We start from the raw sequence: 24,737 nt of genomic DNA, 5'->3' as shown, positions 1-24,737 counted from the left end.
GACGTGTTGCATTAGGGACATCCGGATGCAGTCCAGTAGCTGACAGTCGTAAAGTATGTGGTCTGTTGAAGGTATGGACTGCAAATGCACGATGATGATTCCACGATATGGAATCTGTGTAAGTAGTGTCTTAGTTTTCCGTGTCCCGCTAGTAGCGTGGTTAAACCTGAAGAAATGGCGTGTTTTTTTCAGCCGGAATCTGTTTCTGATGCTAGGAAAGAATTCTTTTGTTGTTAATCCGTTTTTTGATGTTTTCCATTCTTCTTCCCCCATGTTTAGGCTTTTCTCTTCTGCAAGTGTTTTTATAGCAGATTTCGAGAATTTCTGGTGGTAACTTGTTTCTAGCCGTTCGTTTCTAGCTGCTTCTTTAGACAACTGAACCGCTCTCTCGTTCGTTCGTGTGTGTGTGTGTGTGTGTGTGTGTGTGTGTGTGTGTGTGTGTGTGTGTGTGTGTGTGTGTGTGTGTGTGTGTGTGTGTGTGTGTGTGTGTGTGTGTGTGTGTGTGTGTGTGTGTGTGTGTGTGTGTGTGTGTGTGTGTGTGTGTGTGTGTGTGTGTGTGTGTGTGTGTGTGTGTTTTGGTTAACCGGCCTGTAACTCATTATTTCCGGGAAAGGAAATATCTTGGCATCTCTGTATGAGACCGGTAACTGACCTTCAGTTGGAAAAATCCATAATATGGCGAGAATCGAAGTCAGGTCTTTGCCAATCGCAGACCGCATGTCCATTCGTTCTTCCAACTGTACTACGCAGATGCAATAATTATCCTCCCTAGTTTCACATCATCTACATACAGTTGAATATTTCCCTGCAGTTCAATGACTGTTGACAAATGCATTAGGGATAATACATTTATTATCCTTTATTTTAATTTTTCATTACCAAAGTGAAGCTTCTTCTTGGATAATCTGCATATTAATTTAGTTGGGCTCTAACTGGGCTTTTTTTTATAGAAATACAAATTCTTCGCTTCGTTGTCATGGGAGAATTCCTGTATAGTTAGGTTTCTGTTATCAGGATGTCAACAAAAGAACCGAAACCCACTAGTACTATCCCCCCTGAGTCTGTAAAAGTGTTAGCTGAGTCAATCGGAATAGCGAATGTTTCAGACGATGTGGCGAAATATTTGGCAGATGACTCGACTTATAGATTAAAAATTTTAGTCCAGGTAACTACGTTACTCGTGCAGTTTTACTGTTAAATGCATATTATTATTATTCCTGATACCTCCAAGGAGTCCGAAGACATATATATTTATTTTAACTCAATCATGTTTTGTAATTTGCCTTCATGCTGTTGGAGACATTGTCCAAGTCAATAAAAAATATTTTTTTTTTTAGCTTGTGTAGATTGGCCTTTCTTACTTTCGATCTGTGGGTATTATTAATGTATGGACATAGTCATGAAGCCGTTTGTTTGGTTCTTCTTCTTCTGGTTTTAAGTTATTATTACTATTATAGCGAAGCATTCAATGAGAAACTAGCAGCAAATACTGGAATATTGAAGATACGTTCTTTGGAAATTAACACTTCCTCTTAATTAACGCACTTAGTTAAGTCACATAAAATCCACCTTTTGTAAATTAAATATGTACAAATAAAACTTCTGCGAAAAAAAATACCATTTAAAAACGTGTTCAGTACCCGAAATGGGGGGGGGAATTGCTTTTGAATAAATATGCTATATGCTAAATATGTAGCTAGCTAATTTTAAGTGGATTCTGCTAATTCCGTGGATGTTGTGATAAGACCCACACCTGCTGTTTATTTACAGAGTATTTAAATAGACAGTAGGTGTTGGCTTGAGGTGATTTTTGTAAGTCATTGTATATTTTGTTTTCTTGTGTTGGATGGTGGAAATTCATGTTTTTTTTTTTTTTTTTTTTTCCTGTAATGATTGAAGTAGTGTTTCTTGCATAGATAAGAGATATCATATGAAGTGAATAGTAAGAACTTAGTGGTGTCAATGTTAAAAATTTAGGACCACATTGTCACTGCATTTATATTTCAGGAGGGAAAATATTATATAGTCAGGTGCTTAAAGAAAAAAATAATAATAAATACTAGATTTCACTTAATTTTGTGCTTGAGTTCTTCAACAATAAATATATCCTAGCATTTTTCAGAGAATTAAGTGACTCAAATGAATTTATCATATTTCTTTAGCAATGAATTTATTAAAGAAGAGTAAACATAATGAAGAAGCCATGGGCTAAAAGATATAAATAAAATTCAGCATCATAATAGATTTGTTGACAGAAATAGGTTCATTTTAAATACATCACTGGACTTGCTTATCACATTAATAAGTTAAATGTAATTGTTGAGCTAAGAACTCAATCACGTTCCATGTATCCTTGTTGGACAGAGCTGCTGTCCAGCAAAGGAAGGTACATGAAAGGTTATGCCTAAGAGGATTACCCAGAATATGCAATTCTTATTATATCTGGTTTTATCTCTCTCTCATTTGCACACACACACATACATGTACAGTTTAGGTAGTATGTTCAAACAGTATTCATTTCAACATATTACAGTATGTTGAAATGAATATGGATGCTTCTAAGTAGCAAGCAATTGGCTGGCTGATCATGACAGATTAAGATGTTTAATTAAATTCTGTTTAGCTAGATGTAAATTTTGCAGAGATAGGTTATTGGCATGCAGACAATGAGAAACATCCAAATACAAATACTCAAATTTATAGCTGTGAAAACAAAAACAAATAGAAGTTCTATAGTATGAAGTTCTTTTATTAGTACTTCTGAATTAATACTTGTTAATGTCCGAAAAGAGAATGATGACAATTGGAAATAATAGAAGATTCTGTGGTTAGATATACTGCTATTCAACTTGTATAAAAATCACATTTTAAATGATTTGGAGTGGAAAGATATTCATCTTGCTGATGATTCAAAGTTGTAAATAGTTATCAGTAATGTAGTTGATGTGATGGGCCTAAAAGAGCATTGGAGGTGTATAAGTGGAGATATCGGTTCAATGTAGCTAAATGTAACATTTAACGTTTGGAATTAGAGTAAAATACTTCCTACTGTACTGGAGGGGGATTATGCTGGAAGGAAAATAATGGTGGACAGAGCTTTGAAGTTCCAAGGAACATTGAGGTTTGAAGATAATATCTTGAGTATTTCTTTTATAGTGAGGCGGATGGTCATAAAGGCAAGGTGATTGTTCCTTATATGCCCTTGATCAGATCATGCCTGGTCTATTGTACAGTGGTCTTGTTGCCTAGTTTTTATGATGGTAAAGAAATCGTAGAAAGATATAGATAGATAATGTGTCAATGTGAGGTCTCCCGCGACGAGTCTTTTGACTCCATGGAGACACGGTTATAATAATAATAACTTTGTTAATTATTATTATTATTATCTTCATCTTCATGGAGTCAAAGACTTCAATTTTGGTATTGTGGAATGCAAGTTATGAGAATAACTTAAGAAAACTTAGAGAGTGCAGTCTACAGTCTAGTAAATAGAAGAAATAATAAGATTAAAACATAAGTTATTGAGAGTTTACAGGCTTAGATGTTTGATGTTGTAACTTAATTTTAACAGTATTGCAACACCAAACAAAAACTGAATTATAAAAAGAATGTTTATTAGCATGCTTATATTGAATTGGATTTCAAACCAGAATCCTCGGAGCAAAACAACGTTACAGTTTACATGCAATGAGTAAGTAAAACAATTTAAATTGTAATGGACAAAAGATATAGTGTCGTAATTTGGCACCCTGTAATGTATAAAAGACATATTACAGTTGTGTAGGAATTGGTCTTTAGATGACTGTCTCCCAAATTGTTGGAAGTTTTTCCACTTGGTTATACTATAAATTAAAGATACCAAAAAATTATATACTTGGGTTAATCCTTTATCCAAGTGTAAACAAACACAGTTTGTACTTGAAGTATTTTCAGGACTAGAGCAACTCTTTAGTTTCTTTCATATAAAGAAACTAATGACTTCACATCACTTGCCTTAGTATCTCATAATGCAAAGCACATATCCTTACAGATATGTATAATGCTATAAATTATAGGAAGGGTCACTAACCAGACTGGTTTTGACCTTTATTGAGGTCTAATTAGTGGGAGCCAGACCCAGAAGTGATAGCATTATACATCTCTAAGGATATGCGCTTTGCATTAAGGGATACTAAGGTAAGTGATGTGAAGTCATTAGCTTCTTTATATGAGTTGCCCAAGTCCTGAAAATACTTCAGGTGCAAACTGTGTTTGCTTACACTTGGATAAAGGATTAAACCAAGTATATAATTTCTTGGTATCTTTAATTTATGTCTCCCAAATTTTTGGCAAATTAATGCATCCATACTTGGTAAGGTTAGGAGAATGTTTCATAGCCATTGCTGATTCTAAAAATTGTCTGTCTGAGCTATTAACAACTTCTGTTTAGCACATTATTATTATTATTAACATCTGACCTCCATGGAGTTGGAGACTTATTATGGGAAGTACACTATCACACACAAAACTCATCCAACCATGTCTTGAGCTGATTCAATGTGTCTACATTCATAAGACACTCGGGCAATACATTCCACTCTCTATGTAAAGAGCCTTCTCCTCATACCCTTCTTATACAGTTGCCAGAGATCAACTCTTGGGGTTTTTCATAGAATGGGAGAAGGGGAGGGGGTTCTATCCTCTCCATTCTCTCACTCTGTGAAAAATCTCTTCCATGTCAGTCTGATAACAACCCCCTGACTAACTTATATGTCTGAATCATATCCCCCCCTTCCTGCTATTCATGAGGAAGAAGGGGGGAGATATGATTTGTTTAAATTCTCTGTTTGTCCTCATATTCCATGCTTATTCCAAAGACCACTGTTGTGAATTTTCTCTGGACCCTTTCTAACATAACCTTGTCACCATGAAAACCCCATAACCAAATCTGTGCATAATAATCCATATGAGGCCTGATCAAGGCCTTATACAATGGCATCATAACCTCTTTATTTCTGCACGTCAGGGTCCTCTGCATCAATGCCGTTATCCGATGTGACATCTTCACAACTTGTGCAATGTGGCCCCTGAATTTCAGGTCCTTGTCCACCACTATTCCCAGCTCTCTCATCTCCTCTACCTCCTTTAAAGTTTACACATCAAGTGCATACTTTGCATTCCATTGTTGCTTACCCAATTTCAAAACCTTAAACTTTGCAACATTGAACTGATAGTTCCACTCACATCAGATCAACTCAAAAGAACTGCCATCTGCAAGACTGACTACTACTCTTGTTGGCTGCAATTCATCTGCCATCATCAGCAGTACCCCATCCCCTGTCTTCTCTAATCTATCTTTCCTGAAAATACTGAATCCATCACATTCAATCCCTGTAACTACATCGTCTACTGTTAGCCAAGTCTCTACATCATCTACTGTTAGCCAAATTTCTATTGCACAACCAAACTGAAGTTTCTGCAATAGAAACTCCAGCATCCCTTTGAGTTTCCAACCCTCTTTACTTCTTGAATTGACACTATTTAATATTTTTGCTTGAGAGACTAGATTCTGCACTTGTTGGTAATTCTCACACTTATTTGCCTCATGGGTGCCTTCATGCACAAACTCGTTTGCATCCACTAAATTTCTTTAGTTTTCCTGACTTTGCGCTTCTGCACTCTCAGCAAACACAGCTCTCTGAAGACATCTAACTGAGAATCCATTTAAGTGCAGTCCATCTGCATTGTACAAATCTTTACATCCATCAAATGCAGGCCATAGGTTCACAAACTCTACATCACTTTTTCTGCACAACCTGGTTATTGATTCATTAGCTATTATCACTTTCCTTTTCAGTTCACCTCTATCATAGAGTGGCAGCAGATGCACAAATTTTACCCTCTTGCTCTTCTTTTTTGTTCTTCCAATAACTTTTACATCTTCCCTCATGCAATACTTCTCACCTCTCATGACATTGGTTTCAGCCAAAACATAAAGTCTAAATGAGGCAGACAAATGAAGTGTAAATGCAAAATTTGGACCATTGAATTGACAATTTTTTTTGTGGTTTTTTTTTTTAGGATTTTATTGTCTTAGTATTGTATCCATTGTATTCAACATGGTGGCCATCAGATTTAGCAATTCACCCAGTCCACTACTATATAAAGACTAAATTATTCTCAACATAGTTGATGATTTTGTTACTTGCTACACATGCAGTATGTACGCATCCTATTGTTTAAAAATGTCACTGGTGCAGAATAGGAATGTGTATGTCTGCACGAAATGTAAGCAGTGAGAGGTGCTGGAAGACATAGCTATCTTGATCTCAGGATTCAGTGGCAGAAGAGATAGTGCTTTGGAAACAGGTAACTTCAGTTTGTGGATACCAGTAGTATGTTGGAGGGTGGGGGAATATTAAAGATATCCCCATAGATTTAACCTTCAGCATTATATCAGATGGAGATGGTTTGTCTGATGGCCATGATTGTGTGTGTGAATGTAAATTGAAAGCAGGATATGTGTGTGGAGAGAGAAATAGAACTGCTGAGAAAGGAGATGAAAAAAATGAAGATATTAGGAGGATGGAGAGGTTGGCTAGTGGGAGAATGAGAGTAGATGTAAGAGAATGACATCAAAAAGCAAGGGAGAGAGTGGAAGAGAGGAAATTGCAGAAAGGCAAGGAAGTGCAGAAGCAAGGGATAGAGAGATGAGAGGGACAGAAAGGAGAAAAAGAGAGACTAGAAGCTGTAAGAGTCAGGAATGCCAGTGAGAGAAGGATGAATGTTGTAGTTTGGAGTATCATGTATGGAGATTCAATGATTCAGGGTGTGCAGAGTGCTTGTCTGGTGGAACAATAGAGTGTGGCACTGGTGGTGAAGATGTGAATGAGATGATAATAATGGTTGCAGTGAATGACCTGAGAGGTAGAGGACTCATATAATGTGAGATTTAAGGTTGATATTAGAGATAGTGCAGCAGAAATGCATCTGAGGAAAGATAGTGTGTTGCCCTGGTATGATAATATGGAGTAGAGGAGAAGAATGGTAATAACGAATGAGATGATAGTGAAAATGTTTGAAAAGAGGTCTGGAATATGTGGATGCATGGAGTACGTTTGAAGATAGAAGAGAGTTATACGCAAGAGATGGATTACATTTGAATGAAGACAGGTGCAGGCATTTGGAAAGACTTCTGTTTTCTGGGTGAGTGATCGTAATGGGGCAGAGAAACTAGAATTGTACAGTGGAATGCAGATGAATGACATCATGTTGGAATAGTGGGTTGAGAAATGAGAAGGTGTACACTATATTACAAAGTCAGGTGAAGTATGAGAGGAGTAATAATGGCTATAAGGTGAGGCATAGCTAGGGAGGAGCAGGGGGGTGGGCAATCTGCCCTGGGTGGCACTTTGAACCTTTTTGAACTTTTGCAGTTAATTCTAAAATACAGTCTGGAGAACTCATTTCCAAATATTGTAATACCACTGTGAATTTTCCTCACAATGCACTAAGTTTTACTAGTTGTGAGAGGAGTTTTTCTAAATAAAATTTGATTAAGAATTACCTACATTACTATGAAATAGTGTTCGCCAATGTAATCGACGATTTTCCTAACAGAAAAGTAAGAAAAATAACATTTTAGAATGTTTAGATTAAAGTTTTACTTCCAAAATAAACATAGTATTTTAATTTATTTCCCTATACATCGTTTTGACTTTTTGTAGTATTTTTGGTGTGTATTGAGAGGGGTGGCAAACTTGGGGACCACCCCGGGCGGCAAAAGCTCTAGCTACACCACTGACTATAAGAATACTGGCAGTGCACTGGTTTTTCTTTCTATAAATGCTAGGAGCATTAGAAATAAAAGGAATGAGTTTGTGGCATTGACTCATCCTCTCCAAACATTATAATAAATTTAGTTTAATCCTTTATCCAAGTGTGTGCAAGCAAAGTTTGCACCTGAAAGTATCTTCAGGACTGGGGTAAAGTGGTACAACACTGGGCGACTCCTTTCAAAGGTGGAGCAAGCTACCAACACTCTTATCTCAGTATCTCATATAATCAAATAGTGATTATAATAAAAGTTATTAAATGTTTAAACCCTTTGTGACTTATGGGCCACCCTGTATATTATAGATTCCAGGATCTGAATTTGAATGCCACACTAGAATAGTAAAATGGATTGCACTGAACATAACAAGAGACTTCTTGTTACCATGAAAACATTTCCTCAGTTTCTGTACATCTTGTTGTATTGTACAGAAACCAAAGAGCTCTTTAAGTCTCTTTAGATAGCAAACCTTCAATATCAGTTAACTTTTCCTGCTAAATAGTAAACACATAAATGAATTTTTAAAGAATACTGCTATTTCCTTTTTATAAATACATTTTCCATAAAAAATGTGCGGATATTTTAAAGTTATCCTCTGAAATACAGTGTAAATTTTATTTATTTTTTATTATTTGCAGAGAGTCAGTTTGTTCCAATGCCTTTTATTTTTCAAATAATACCTTTTAAAAATAAAGTGATATAGTCATATCTAGAAAGGTGTAGTGATCTTCACATTGGGATATGGAATATGACAACAGATTGAGGGAATGCAGTTTGCAAAGCCTTGTGAAGAGGAGGAAGAGAGAGGATATGATCGAGACATTTAAGTTGGTAAAAGGTTGTTACCAGGTTAATATTGAAGAAATTTTTCATAGAATGGGAGAAGGGGAGGTAGAACAAATGAGATTCCTGGAAGTTGTAAAGGAGAGTGTGAGCAGGGGCATAAGGAGTAGGTTCTTTGTATGGAGAGTGGTCAGTCAGTGGAATGCTTTGCCTAACATTGGGATGAATGTAGAAACATTGAATGAGTTTAAAGCATGGTTTGATGGGTTTTGTGTGTAACATTGCTCCATGGAGATCTGGTGTTAATACTACTACTACTAATAATAATTATTATTTGTAATATTTTCAGTCTTCCATGGAGTTGGAATATTCATCATGAGAAACCAAACTCTACTGATTTTGGTAAGGCATTCAGAACCAGGACTGAATACCTTCTAGGTTAGGTAAGGTATGCCAAGCAAAAAAAAAATATATATATACTTTTCACTCCTTTATTCATGCAACCTTTATATAGTTTCTAGGGATGACCTCTCATTCTCCCACCAGTGCAGGATTTACTCAATAGCCATCTGATGATGATAAATTGGTAAGAGAAGTCTCAGTCATGCCTCCTATCTGCCAAGCTCTGCAGAGCATATTTTTTTAAATCTACCATTATATTTGATGTTCCAGAATCTTGAGAGAGTCTTTAATTGATTCTGTGTTTGCTAATGTTTCCTTATCACCCAGATAACTAGGTTACCAGATCTGTGCATAGAAATCTAAGTATCACCTGAGTAGTGCCTTATAGCAGTGGAACTATCAGTCCAACTGACCATTATTGTTTATATTATGGCAGTAGTTTTCTGAGTAACATTTACAACTTTTGCAGTATGTTACCTGAACTTCAGTTCTCTATCTGCCAACATCCCAGATAAATATATAAAGTGTATATTACTTCCTTTGTATTGCTTCTTTTAAGTATATTCATTTTTAACTGTTTGGTATATGTATACCAAACTGTGGTAATTTTAACATTTTAGAGATCATTGAAATCTTAAAAAATACAAATACAGCATTCAATAGATAATTATTTCTTAAAAGTGTTTTAAAAAAAAGTCTTAGTGGTAGAAAGAAAGTTTTAATATTTTTTTAATCTCATTCTAGGATGCCCAAAAATTTATGTCTCATGGCAAAAGACAGATGTTGACATGTGCTGATATTGATCAGGCATTAAAAATTAAAAATATTGAAGTAAGTTATATAAATACTAGTTTGTCATTTGAGTTTTAAAATATGTTGCAAAATTGGAGAGAAATCTGTTAATGTGTTTTTTAAAGCGGTTGCGTTCATTTGGGAAAACTATTCCAAAGGAGAAAGGAACAGTTGTTTTCCTTTGGAAAAAAGTTGGTTCACTAATTTTGGAGTTGAACTGTATATGGAGGTTAATCAGCAGCTGCCTGTGTTCATACATGATTAGAGGAATTGTGATGGCCAGTTCATTGAAGCAGTGTTCATGGAAATACTTATAGAAAAGACGATGCAGAAGCATAGCATCTGTGGGAAAGTGATTGGAGTGACTCATTGAGAGAGAGAGAGTGAAGGGGAGTGAAGTTATCTATTAAGTGAATCTCTCTCTCTGTGTGTGTGTGTGTGTGTGTGTTCTGAATAGAATCAAGCTGGTCGATTGGTAGAGCCTCTGCTACTAATGGCTCAGATAAGTAAGTTTGAGCGCAGTTAGTAGTTGGAAGGGGACCAATCGTTCGTTGCTGTAGGCACACTCTCCCTCTATGAGTCTTTGGACTCCCTGGAGGAGTCAAATAATAATAATAATTCCGAGAGAGAGGCGTTTTTGGTATCACCCCAAATATGAAAACAGTATTTTAAGCTTGGGCAGATTTGGGATTTGTAAAGTGTAGAGTTGAGTAGAAGAGAAGCATTATTTAGAACAAAAAGGAATACCCAGCTTTTTTGCAGACTGAAGAGGTCATGGATGAAATGTCTTTTTGCCAGAATAGGTTAGATGTGAAAGTCAACCAAAGAAGAGAAACTGATCTTGGTTGATGAGTGGAATGTTATCAAAGTGAGTAAGACATGGTCATTATTCTTGGAAATAAGACAGGATTGTGTTTTGATAACAAGGAAATTCTCTATGTCAGCGTTTCTCAACCTTTCTAAGCCCAAGGACCAGTAAAATGCCAAAAACAATTCTGTGGACCACTAAGTTACAGAGGCGTAGCTGGGGGGGGGGGGAGATCCTCCCCTGGCGGCTCCTTTTTTGGCATTTATGAAATCTTGCCATACTGTCTATAAAACAGCAACTGAGTGAAGAAATAGACTTCGACAATGTCATCGACGATTTTGCGAACAGAAAGCAAGAAAAATAACATTTTAGAATGTTGGAATTAAAGTTTTACTTCAAAAATAAATATAGTGTTTTTAATTTATTTCCCTATACGTCATTTTGATTTTTGTAATTTTTTTAAAAAAACCTATGTTGGAATTAAAATTAAAAAACATTTCGGAAAAACTGTGCCATTATAATAAATCTAAAAGCATGTTTTGAAAGATATGGCAACATAATTAATTAAATTGAAAGTAAACGCTTAAAATTGTATCATCATTGAACAAAGTTTTAATTTTTATTAAACAAATAATAAATAATAAATTTTGAGATGGTTGAGCTTCTTGGCCCTTGCAGAGTTGCTGGATATCTGGCTCAATATTGGTCAACTTCAGTCGAAGATCGGCACACACACTAAGACGATTTCTGTATTTTGTTTTTATTTGAAGGAGCAATGAAAATCCTTTCTCGCGAATATAGGTTGTAGAAAACTGTAGAATGATTTTCAATGCTTCAGATAATTCCAGAAAATCACTTCTCACTGAAGACGAGATCCAAAATCGAGCAAAACCAAGATCACGGAATTGCATTTTAAGTCCACTGTCACTTGAAAGCTTAATTAACTGTTCCTTTTTCGATAACGAAAGGTCGTTCTCGTAACTGCGAGCCTGAGATGGATCACAAACCCACAGAAATTTTTTATAAAAGTTATTATTATCATTATTATTATTATTATTATTGTTCCGGAAAACTCCAAGGAGTCGACAGACTCATCGAGGGAGGCCCTAACATCATTTCAAGAACAACTATTCAACATTCACACAGTATCTATCATACCTTGCCTTGAACTCATTCACGGTCGTAACACCCACAACAGACTCTGGAAGCTTATTCCACTCATTTACCACTCTCCAAGTAAAGAACCTAGCTCTAACACCCTTGTCAACCACGCTCTTGCCCAGCTTCCATGCATGGCCCCTAGTCCTCCCACCACCAGTTATATTTTCAAAAATATCTTCTGGATCAATCTTATAAAAACCCTTCAGTAATTTGAATGTCTCAATCATATCACCCCTCCTTCGCTTATCGTCCAATTTCTGCAACCCACAAATCTTCAACCTATTCTCATAAGGTTCATTCCACAGACCTGCTATCATCTTGGTCACTAGTCTCTGGACCCTCTCCACTTCCTCCCCATCACTAAGAAACCCTGGTGCCCATAGCTGGGCACAGAAGTCCAGATGGGGTCTTATCAAGGCTCGATACAGAGGAACAACAACTTGTTCATCTCTGCATGTTAAAGTATTTTTCAGAAGCCAAGTGATTTGGTGAGCTGTTTTAGTTACTTTTGCAATGTGCCCCCTAAACTTCAACTCCCTATCCACCAACACTCCCAAATCCCTGGCCTCATCAATCTCCTGGAGTATGGTTACACCAATGCGATATACTGCTGCTATTCTCTTCACCCCAAAGTGCATAACCTTACACTTTGCCACATTAAATTGACATCCATTTTTCCTAGCCCAGTCCTCCAAACTATCCAAATCATCCTGTAAAATTTTGACATATTGTGCACTCACAATTGCTCTACCCAACTTTGCATCATCAGCAAACAGGTGAACACTTCCTCTCAGATCCTTTCCAATATCATTGATGAACAAATTGAAAAGCAGTGGTCCAAGAACAGAGCCCTGTGGCACTCCACTAGTCACAAGACGTCTTTTAGACTCCACTCCTGAATAAACCACTCTTTGATATCTCTCCTTCAACCACCCTCTTATCCATCTCACCAACCCTATATCTATACCCATCTGCTCCAGTTTACTGATTAGGGTTCCATGTGGTATCCTATCAAAGGCCTTGGCAAGGTCCAGTAGTATCACTGTAAACCCATTACCCCTATCCAGTTCAGCCGTCACTGTGCTATAAAACGTGAGCAAGTTACTGAGGCATGATCTACCCTTCACAAAACCATGTTGTCCCCCATACAATATCCCATTTTCATCTATCCAATCCTGTATTCTTTTCTTGACTAATTTCTCTAAGACCTTGACAGTGATTCCTGATATGCTAATCGGTCGGTAATTTACAACAGCAGTCTTGGAACCACCTTTATGCAGTGGAACTATTTTCCCCTCTTTCCACCCGCTCAGGACTAACCCAGACCCGAGACTCAAATTAAACAAAATGGTCAAGGGTACTGACAATTCTTTAGCTGCTTCTCGTACAACACGAGCTGGTATACCATCCAATCCCACAGATGTATTGACATTGAGGTTATGCACTAGACTACTCACCTCCACTTCATTAACCACAATTCCCGTATAATCTACTGGTTTATTCGTTTCTGCAATGTCACCACCTGGATGATATACTTTTGCAAAGTGCTCACTCAGTAACTCAACTATCTCAACTGATTCAGTTACCTCCCTACCATCAGCATTCTTTAAAATCAATCTGCCATGTACATTTTTCCTTTTACTTGCTACATATCTAAAAAACTGTTTAGGATTCTCTTTAGCCTGCATGGCCAATGTTCTTTCGTAATCCTTTTTTGCTTTTCTTACCACACTCGTCACCCTTCTGGCCTGCGCTTTATACCGTTCATGTGCTTGCCGGTCACCCTTCTCCTTAAATTCCCTCCATAGTTGTTTCTTTTTTTGCAACTCAAGTTTAATGGTGTTATTCATCCATTTAACCCCTACTTGATTTATTATTCGGACTCTAGGTATACAGTCAGCCATTGCTTCATGCAAGCACTTCTTAACTACCTCCCATGCACTATCAACTTCTAGTCCTTGCAGTTGTACATGCCATGGCACTGAACCAATCAAACTCCTAAGCTTGTCATACTTTCCAGCCCGATAATTCCACATGTACCCTGTTTTAATTGAAAATTCTACACCTTTAGCCACCTCCCAAGTTAAGACCCTATGATCACTCTCACCGATTGGTGGCAATGTGGTCATATTTGTTACAGCCAAATCCTCAGATGTAATTACTAGGTCAAGCACTCTCTGACCCCTAGTATTTTCCATTACATGCTGTCGCAGATAGTTATCCCTTAATAACCGCATAAAATCCAGTTCCTTCCTCCCGTGTGTCCTCTCCTCACTCCAATCAATGCGACCATAGTTGAAATCTAGCATAATAATCACCCTCCTTCCACCCATTTCTTCTATTTGCTTGTGCATACTGTCACCACCATCTTTTCCATCACCTGGTCTATAGCAGCACCCAATTGTATATTTAGTTCTGCTAGCCACAATCTCACACCAAATGGCCTCAAATGTGCTCTTTTCTCTATCCTGCAATTCAACTTCTATTCTCCTTAGCTGGAGCTCATCAGCTATCATCAACAATACTCCTCCCCCCATTTTATTCTCTCTGTCATTCCTGAACACACTATAACCATCACATTCAATCCCACTAGTTATATCATCTACAGTCAGCCATGTTTCACTGATACCTATAACCTGTGGTCTGGAAGTGCCAATCATGGTCAAAAACTCTTCCTTCTTGTTCCTAATACTCCTAGTATTAGTGTACATGAATTTAAGACCCCCATTAGCCCCAACCCTACCTTGATGCCTTATATTAACTATCCCACCCAGATTTGTTGTCCTTATTTGCTCTGGCATATTATATTCATTCTTACATTCAACTGCCTCCATAAGGACTGTATCTCTACTCCCCCCCCCCCCTTAACAAATCTAGTTTCCCTGAATTTGCACATCCACTACATTCAGCAACATTTTCTCAAGTCTTCTTACACCGTAACCATTCAAATGCAAGCCATCCATCTTATATAGATCCTTTCGCCCATCAAACTCACTCCACACATCCACAAATTCCACATCACTCGTCATACATAACCCACGCATAAGTCATTCGCAATTATAGCCCTCCTTTTAAACATTTCACTGTCATACCGTGGCAAAAGACTAATCATTCTAACTCTCTCACTCTTTTCTTTTGCTACCTCAAACAATTCATTCAGGTCTTCTATCATTTCCATTTTATCTCCTTTCAAATCATTCGTACTTGCCACAACAATAATTTCTTTCACCCTTTCCTTTTGCTCTCTAATAGACTCAGTTACGTCCTTTATGGTCGCACCAGGTTGGTACGATTTTGTCAAATCCTCTACTAACACACCTCGTACTAACGAGTCTCCATACAGCATTCTGTCCTTCATTTTGTTCATGTTCACATTCATACGTCTATTTTTCCTGTCATACCTTTTATTATTGGTTGGTTCATTCAGTCGACTTTTGTTCATGCACTCTAGCTGCTGTTTTGCTCTTTCTATCGCACTATTCAACAACGCGATCTCACTCAATGCATCTATCTCATCTTTTTTGTTCTCTGAGAAACCATTTATACTATCATTCACACTTTCTACATTCACACTCTCACAATTTTCATGTACAACCTTGCCGTTTCTTGTCATATCCCTATTTCCTTCATTCTGAAGGTTGACAAAAATATCACACTCACGATCCGAAATACACTTCAATTCCTCATTCTCCCTACATTTTCTACACACATTCAATCCTTTATTATCATCTAACCACACTCCGACTGCACTCCGCAAAGCGTACATTTCACAGCTAGTACACTGACTCATTTCTTTTATGCTACCATTCTTTGATAACGATGGCGAACCTTCATTACTGGCCGCCATTTTCCTTCGCACAGGTGCCATACTTATTTGCAACGTGTTTTGTCAAATTATACGTTATAACACACCAAAAATAGACGCACTAAAATACGCAAGGCAAACAAAACAAAACTACACAATATTAAGTAATTTGTATCGATAACTGAAAATGATACTTATCTTATCTGGAGCTTGCACGAACACTACACATTACGAATTCATCTAGCGGCGACTTCCCGACATAGATTATGTTATAAAACACTTTAGTACACTAACCACGCTAATAAAGCTCCAATAATATACCAAAATTACACACTTAAGTCCATTAAATTGAATCCAAAACATCAATAAATCAACAAAAAACACAAATCTCTCAGGAGCTCTCCGATAGCACGTCCGTTCACCAGCTAGCCTCGACACCATTCGGAAAATATGTTTCAAAATTCCGTTTCAGATTTTTGAGGTGGTCACAAATCCTTTCCACAAACTCGGAATGAACAAAAATATCATTTTCCACTAAAAAGGATTCCAATGTTGGAAAATGTGCAAATTGTCTGTCTTTTACATAATTAATCCATAAAACCAGTTTTTTCTTGAATGGCTTTATTTTGTCGTAGGCATCAAGAACAGTTAAAAAAATTTCCCTGAAGGGAGAGATTTAGTTTATTTAATTTCGAAAAAATGTCTGAAAGATAGGATAGTATTGATAACCATGATTCGTCAACAAGGAATGATGCAAAATCAGAATTACGTTCATTTACAAATAATAAAAAATTTCATGCCTTAATTGAAATAACCCTGTTAGTACTTTCCCCCTGGAAAGCCAGCAAATTACAGAATGAAGCAAAAGTTGTGTATATTCGCTGCCCATTTCATCGCAGAGTACTGAAAAAACCTGTTCTTTAACTGTTGAGCTTTAATAAAATTAACCAGCTTGACAGCATTGTATAGCACAGTTTTTAATTCTGGTGGCATTCCTTTGGAGGCTAACGCTTCCCTATGTATGAAACAATATACCCGATTCATATCCGGAGCCACTTCCTTGATCATAGAAACAACAATCAACTATGCCTGCCTGTAAGAGCGCAAGCTCCATCCGAACAGAAGCCTATACATTTTTCCCACTGGATCCCTTTGTGTATGATGTAATTATTGAGAGTGTGAAATATTTCTTCTCCAGTTGTTCGGGATGACAAAATTCTACAAAACAGAATATCATCATGAATGTTGTTATCATGCTGCATATAGCATATTAACTGTGCATCATTTGTAACATCAGTACTCTCGTCTATTTGTAACCTGCCATATCATTAATTCTGCGACCGACAGTGTCATTTGAAAGAGGAATCAAATCAACATCTTTTAGTAACTTGTTGCTGAACATAGTTTTTACCACATCTTTTATAGCTGGAAGTTATAAATTTTCCCCGATAGAATAAGGTTTCCCTGTTTTCGCTATGCACAAACTTAAGAGATAGGATGCTTCCAGTGCTTTGCTATTAATGGAACCCATGGCTGAAATTATATCTTTCCCATGATTTAATGTACCTGAGCGTCGCTGAAAAAATTCAGTTGGCTTATTTTTCACATTACATTGTTTAGTTTCTAAATGTCGTCGGAGTTTCGCAGGTTTCATGCACTCGTTCGACAACACTTCATATCACAAAACACATTGAGGTTTCTGTTCACTTTCATCTCCACACCAAGTAAACCCGAATTCCAAATATGAACTGTTATATTTCCTGCTGTATTTTTTCTTTGAACTGCTTGTTTCTTCTACTTTAATAGTATCAGATGGCCATTACAATGTATATTACAATTAGGGTTAGTATCACCTGTTTAATTTGCTCTTCATTTCAAAGTCCTAGTTCTAAGTATTTTCCGTTATTAAAAAAACGTTTCCCAAAAATATATAAATATATAAATACTGGGGTTAACTCACGACACACTTTGCTCAAGTATCACTTAGCACTTCTGAAGATATACTGAGTCTTGGTTGAAGGAAACCTTCAATAATAAAAATCAATACACAACAAGCTATAGTTTGAAATGTAGATAACACATGTTCACTTCAAATTTGACAAAACAGCAAGGGAAGGTGGAAGCAATAAAACTATATTGTTTTTCACTTTACCCCTCTTTTATTATTCTTCATTCTGCAGCTACAAATTTAGCAGCTGAATTACAAATAATAAAAGAGGGGTGAAGCGAAAAACAATATAGTTTTATTGCTTCTGCCTTTGAACATTCTGACGCTATTTGTTGTTTTTTTTTTGTCTCCATTTGAATTCAATAATTTTTACTTACTTATTCAATTTTAATTTGTTTTGTTTGGATAATTAAAAAATATATATTTATTTAATTAATTAAAGTCTGCCTGCAGACCACCTGTGGTCCACTGACGACAGGTTGAGAAACAGTGCTCTATGTTATCATCAACCCACTTGAGAATGGCAAAAAGATCTTGAAGCTTGGGTCATTTGCCACAGCAAGGTTTTGTAAATGAGGAATGCACTGACATCAACAGAGCAATGGCTAAGATTGGTAGTTTGAGAAGATCATTGATGTAGAGGAGGAAGAATTTTTAAGATTGGATGTTAGTTTGGATGGTAGAAGCACAACTGACCAAATCTTCACTTTAAGGCAGGTCTTTGAGAAATCTTGGGAATATGCCGAGAATGTCTACACATGTTTTGTGGACTTGGAGAAGGCATATGACCGGGTTCCTCAGGATAAGCTTTGGCAAGTAGTACAGGAGTATGGAGTGGATGGCCAACTATTAGCTGCCATCAAGTCCTTGTATGAATGCCCAGAGTTTTGTAAATAGCAAAAAGTTTGAACCTTTCACAGTCTCTGTTGGCCTCCACCAACGGTGTGTTCTGTCACCCCTCCTTTTCATAATATTTTTGAACTGGATTGATAGGCACAGCCGAGGCAGTGAGTGCGTCAGAATTGGAAGATGTAGCATTGGATGTCTGCTTTTTGCAGATGACCTAGTTCTGTTTAGCTCTTCCACAGATGACCTCCAGCAGACCCTGGATAGGTTTGTAGCTGTTTGTGCAGACGCTGGAATGAAGATCAGTGTGGCCAAAACTGAAACATTTATGGTCTCAAGACAACCATCCCAGTGCACTCTACATGTAAGTGGAGTCCCAATGAAGCAGGTGGAGAAGTTTAAATACCTTGGGTCCATATTCATGAATGATGGAAAATGGGACGTAGAGCTAGATACTCGAATTGGCTTAGCAAGCTCAATATTGTGGGAGCTTGGCCATTCGGTAGTATTGAAGTGGGAGTTAAGCCAGAAGGCAAAGCTGGCTGTCTTCGATACAGTCTATCTCCCCATCATCACCTATGGTCATGAGAGTTGAGTAATGCTCGAAAGAATGCGGACATGAATCTAAGCGGCTAAAACGAGGTTCCTTCGAGGGGTTGCGGGGCTGACAAGACTTGACAGAGTCAGAAGCTCTGCAATTCGGGAAACCCTCAGTACTCGGCCACTGCTTCTCCGTGTTGAGAGATCACAGTTATGTTGGTACGGGCACCTGGTCAGAATGCCACAAGAGAGGCTCTCAGCAGGCCCTCTTTGCCAAGCCAGAGGGTGGTGTCGTGACGTTCTATTTTCATGTTATGTTCTAAATCTGCCATCTTGGTTCAAGTCACTCTTATCAATATAACAACTAATTGCAAATTGATCACCGATCCAAAAGTAGGGAAATTTATAATTATACTGCGCCACCCTATTTTTAGATTAGTCTATATAAAACAGTAGGATCAATTCTTAATTAGGTTAGCAGTCTTCTCATTAGGCCGAATTATTTATCATTCTACTTGGGGCACCCGCAAGATTCGAATTTTTTTATGAACGGTGCAATAAAAGGGAATTCAGGCAAACACAATATTTAGATTAACAAATTAAAACATTTAATATATGATATATAGCAAATACATGAATTCTACTTTTAAATGAAACAATACAAATAATTTAATATATCTTGCTAAGTCACTCATTCCAATTCAATGTTCTAAACTTTAACATACAATTCACTGCTTCAAAATTATAAATTTTCTTAATTCAAGTTAATAAAACAAAACTTCTCATTTGATCAGTCTGCACACATCTATCAGTTGTACTTAATGTTTAAATTCACAGCAGGCACTAATCAAGGTAGACAATATTCCAAGCAATCTTATTTCGGACCTTGAACTTCTAAAATACGCTATAGTTAATGTTAGAATGAATGAACATGTATGACTACTCTTACCAGATACAATCTTCAATACATCAATTTATTGCGAGCACACTTATGAATTAACTCATTTGAGCTAGCGGAACACATTAAATAAAATTCTCCAACGCTTTAACTGAACTACTGTTAATCGCGCTTCACTACTCTAAACAACAGCAATAAGGTACTGATATCCTTTCTTGTTTATTTTCCTGCAACTAGTTAAATTCATTATAATTCTTTTCAGGGCAACATAGAATTAAGACGCAATCCTAGACTAACTGAAACTAATCAGAATTTTTCATTGAATGTCCACTTCTTTATTTATCCGGATACGGCATTAATTTTCCTCTATAACCACAGCTGATTTCACTTGCAGCTGAGTATAAGATTCACTGCGTTTTTTGCTCACTTCTAAATACTATGCTCTTGAATTTCTGCCCTAAAGAATTTATAATCTTTCTTTCACTTCCTTGCTTATATCCTACTTTCCTTCAGGCTCCGCAAAACACTTTTCTTTTTTCTCATTAAAATTCTTATTGCCTCCTTTCTCCTTTCTCGTTCCAAGGTCACGCACTCTTCGACTCATGCTTGTTTATTTCATGCGTCTCCATGACAACGCATGAACGTAAACATTTCGCTAATGTAATACAACGCTCTACTCTTACATAAGTGATTACATAATGTTAAATTTTCACAAATAAGAATAAACAGAATATTTGAGCTACTTAATCAGCTCTTTCATTACATATATCATAAATTTCTACACATATTATTATTTAATAAATTAATAGTAGGTTAAGTTTAGAATAAATATTTAAATAGTAATCCATAATTAAGGAACAATAAATAATCCTTATACAAATTATGATTAATACATAATAAGCAATGTTAAATGTGAATGAAAAAAATAAATTACACAACATAGTTTCATTCACAATTTAACATAGGAGGCTACGTGGAAGGCCATGGACTCGCTGGATAGATTATATCCAAAAGCTTGGGTGGACACGTTTGGGAATACCACCAGAACACCTGAGCTTGGTGGCAGAGGATCGTGACCATTGGAAGTTTCTCTTGCAACTGTTGCCCCCACAACCCAATTAGGAAAGGTGGGCCTTGAAGATATATGTATGTATGTATATTAGTTTGAGAAGATCATTGATGTATAGAAGGAAGAGTTTTGGCAGAAGCACAGAGCTTTAGATACTCCAGCTTGGATGATAAAATCAAGATGAGGGGAAGCTTATTTCCATGCTTTTGGATAGAAGGCCAGATGAGCATGATAGTTTGTAAAGGCGATACAAGGTAGATGTTACTTCTAGAGCATAACCTCTTAGTACAACTGCAGGGATGACATTTGGGCTGGAGGACTTATTAGTTCAAGGTTCTTAAGTATTTTTCTGATATCCTTCTGTCAAAAGATAAGAGATGTTGAGGATGGCTGGAAATTATTCCATGTGGAGATTTGCCTTGGTCATCTAAACACACATTGGAGAAGAGGTCTCCTTTATCTTTAGGAGATGTATTTATTCTTCCACTAGGATGAGAGAAAGAGAAATGCAGTAGGGGAGAAGTTTTTGCCTTGGGAAGGGACCACAAAGCTTGACTGCCACTGAGCAAGAGATAAACTTAATGCATTTGGCTCTTATAAAGTCTGTTTTAGATTTGATGACTCTTTTTTATAATCATTATGGAACATTTTATAAGTTTATGTGAGAAGCTGAAGTTTTTAACTTTGAGTCATTGAAAGGGCTTGGATAATGGTCAGGATATTTTAAATAGTGTGGGGAATGAAGGCTCTTATTTCAGTTATATTGTCAGAGCAGAAGCCAGTAATCAGACTAAGGAAAAGAAACATAGAAATCCCAGAGGTAACGTTGTTTGGCGCTGTTGTTAGTGCCACAGGATATAAGTCAAAGAAATCTTAGCCAAAGCAGATCATGTAAAGGAGATTCCAAGTCTGGTAACCTTTGACATTATAATCTTAGATACTACATACCCATAAACCTCAATTTAGTTGAGGCATTTAGACATAAGGTATTAATTTCCAGGCATCTGCTATATCCACATATTGGAAAAGGACATAGTGCAGTTCATTGCTCCATATCACTAACATCCAACACTCCAGCAGTAATCACAATGTTATTAACACCGGTGTAGTCTGTACTGTTAATTGCCACAGTTGCTGTTTGATTTATATATAGGATTCCCTCGAGAACTGAGATTGAGTTTTTTTTTTACCATAGTGTCCATTGAACCTGAATCTTTGTAGATTCTTTGAACTGCTAGTCGATTGTTTTTATATTAGACTTCCATGATTGCAATTCTGTCCTTCCTTGTCCAGCCACGTCTGTAACCAACTCCTGCTATTTTATATATATCCTGAACTAATCTATAAACTTCAGTTAATCTCCGTCTCTTGTTAAATAAATTCATGATATAATCCTCTACACACTTAGTCTTCTCTGAATACCCTCAATTTTCTTGACTATTAAAAACCATGATGAGTAAAGTTGTGAGCCATAGTTCAAGACTACTTGACTAGAAACTTGTTTAATGGCATCACAACGTCCTTTCTGAGGATATTATGAAGATATTTTAAAACTTGAAATAGTAGCCATTTTATTTACTGAACAAATGAAAACAATGAATTTATTATTGTATTTATATATGAGATTTAATATGCATTTATTAATCACAATTATTAATCGGAAAATCACCTGCAGAAGATAAGCTAGGTTCAGAACTATATAAATACGCAGGAACAAGATTCAAAGAAAGACTCTTATTATTTTTAAATAAAATTTACTCAACTGGTATCCCCCCAATAGAATGGAAAAAAGCAATTGTGATTCCTAACTTTAAGAAAGGTAATAGAGATGACCCTAAAAACTATAGAGGTATCAGTATACTAAATTCCTGTTACAAAATATATAGCAGAATCTTAAATAACAAACTAATGAAATATTCTGAAAACTTTATTCTAGAGGTACAGAATGGATTTAGAAAAGGACGATCATGTATAGACCCAGACTTTTGCCTAAAATTAATAATAGAGAAAAGAAGAGAATATAATTTAGAAACACATATTGCATTTATTGACTTTGAAAAAGCATTTGACAAAGTTAAAAGAAACATTATTTAACATATTAAAAGAAAGACAAATACCAAATAATATCCTAAAAGCTATCACAAGTATATATGAAAATAATCAAATACAAATAAGATTAAATCATGAGCTATCATATACAAGAGAGATAAACCAAGGGGTCCGACAGGGATGTCCCCTCTCAGCAACTCTTTTTAATATCTACTTAAATGAAATAATAATAAAATGGAGTAAAAATTTACATCAAGGAATTAAACTTTCACCTACAGTTAACTTAAACACTCTCCTCTTTGCAGACGACCAAATAATAATTACAAATTCTGAAGATAATTTACAGAAAGCTATTTTAAATCTAAATGAGATATCCAAAGATTATGGTATGATAATATCAGCGGAAAAATCAAAACCTATGGCCTTCAAAGGACAAGATCCAGCAAGAACTAAAATAGTAATAGATAACAAGATCTTAGAACAGGTGAATTCATTTAACTACCTAGGATGTATGATCACATATGAAAATGAAAAAGATATAAATAAAAATTGCAAAATGTTTAAAAATAACAGGTGTAATTAACTCTATATTTAAACCAAATCTAGTTCACAAACAAACCAGACTAAAAGTATACAATACATTAGCCTTACCGGTCTTAATGTATGGAAGCGAAATCTGGACAATAAAACAAAAAGACAAACAACGATTAACAATAGCAGAAATGAAGTTTATGAGAAAAACTGCAAAGTATACCCTATTTGATCACAAAAGAAACGAAGATATTATGAAAGAATTAAACCAAGAACCAGTAATAGAAAAAATTAAAAAATATAAACATAAATGGATGGAACACGTTCAAAGAATGAAAACAGGAAGAGTACCAAAACAAGCCTTAAAGTACAAGCCATTAGGAAAAAGAAAACCAGGACGTCCTCTTAAACGATACAATGATGACTTCTAAGGCCATGCTAGGCCTAAATCCTTGATACGTATGATGATGATGAATATGCATTTATTAAATATCTCCCTGCAGTATAATTTGAAGAACAATGGGACATTATGTACTTTGATTAAAAAAAGACCTAAATTTGATTCTGATCATGACAAGAATCTTTATGTGGGCTTTTTTAGTTGATGGTGAGTTAGCTGATTTAGGAGTAGGAGGGTTTTTTACTCCCAGAGCTCATGTTTTACATCTTGCATATAGGCAAATTGGCTAGAGAATGCATGCAATTAACACAGAAATACTGTTAATGGGCAGTAGATGGTATTCTGTGTGTGTGTGTGTGTGTGTGTGTGTGTGTGTGTGTGTGTGTGTGTGTGTGTGTGTGTAGATGGCGGATAGTGACATAGTTCCGATGGGGGGATTAAGTAGTTTAGATGATGAGTTGTGTATGGCGAGTGCATTCCTGCAAAGAGTTCATCATGGATTTGAGGTATCACTTTGATAATAATATTTTGATACATAATACACACACATACCTTTTTTGTGCTTTAATAATGTATTTAGTTTAAATTTGATTTGTGTTTTTGTATTTACAGCCTCTGTATGGATTCAACAATCCAGAATATATTCCATTTAGATTTGCAAGTGGTGGTGGCAGAGAACTCTATTTTGTTGAAGAAAAAGAGTTAGAACTGGGAGAAATAGTAACAAGTTCATTGCCAAAATTACCTCTTGAGGTGTCAGTTAGAGGTAACTAATTTGCATTGCTATAATTATATTATAAGAAATCTCATTAGAACTAAATAGCTCTATCATATTTTTTATTTTTTTTTCCTTCAAAATAACTTAAGAGAAATTTATTTTAAAAAATTTTGA

The 24,737-nt window shown here is 36.2% G+C and overlaps 1 protein-coding gene across 1 annotated transcript in view; it reads left to right on the top strand.

The window, feature by feature from the left end:
• The first annotated feature begins 1,015 nt into the window (after positions 1 to 1,015).
• The window catches only part of LOC150093426 (transcription initiation factor TFIID subunit 6-like), a 162,756-nt gene continuing 139,034 nt past the window's right edge, over positions 1,016 to 24,737 (top strand). The window contains exons 1-3 of the mRNA XM_090413591.1: positions 1,016 to 1,165; positions 9,743 to 9,829; positions 24,458 to 24,611. Of these exons, the coding sequence (XP_090269717.1) occupies positions 1,016 to 1,165; positions 9,743 to 9,829; positions 24,458 to 24,611 (391 nt within the window). The remainder of the gene's footprint in view (positions 1,166 to 9,742; positions 9,830 to 24,457; positions 24,612 to 24,737) is intronic.

Source organism: Typopeltis vanoorti, chromosome 24 (assembly GCF_054136105.1).
Source record: "Typopeltis vanoorti isolate ZY-2024b chromosome 24, IOZ_Tvanoo_1.0, whole genome shotgun sequence".
Taxonomy (NCBI): Eukaryota; Metazoa; Arthropoda; class Arachnida; order Uropygi; family Thelyphonidae; genus Typopeltis; species Typopeltis vanoorti.
This window is presented reverse-complemented; position numbering and strand designations above follow the sequence as displayed.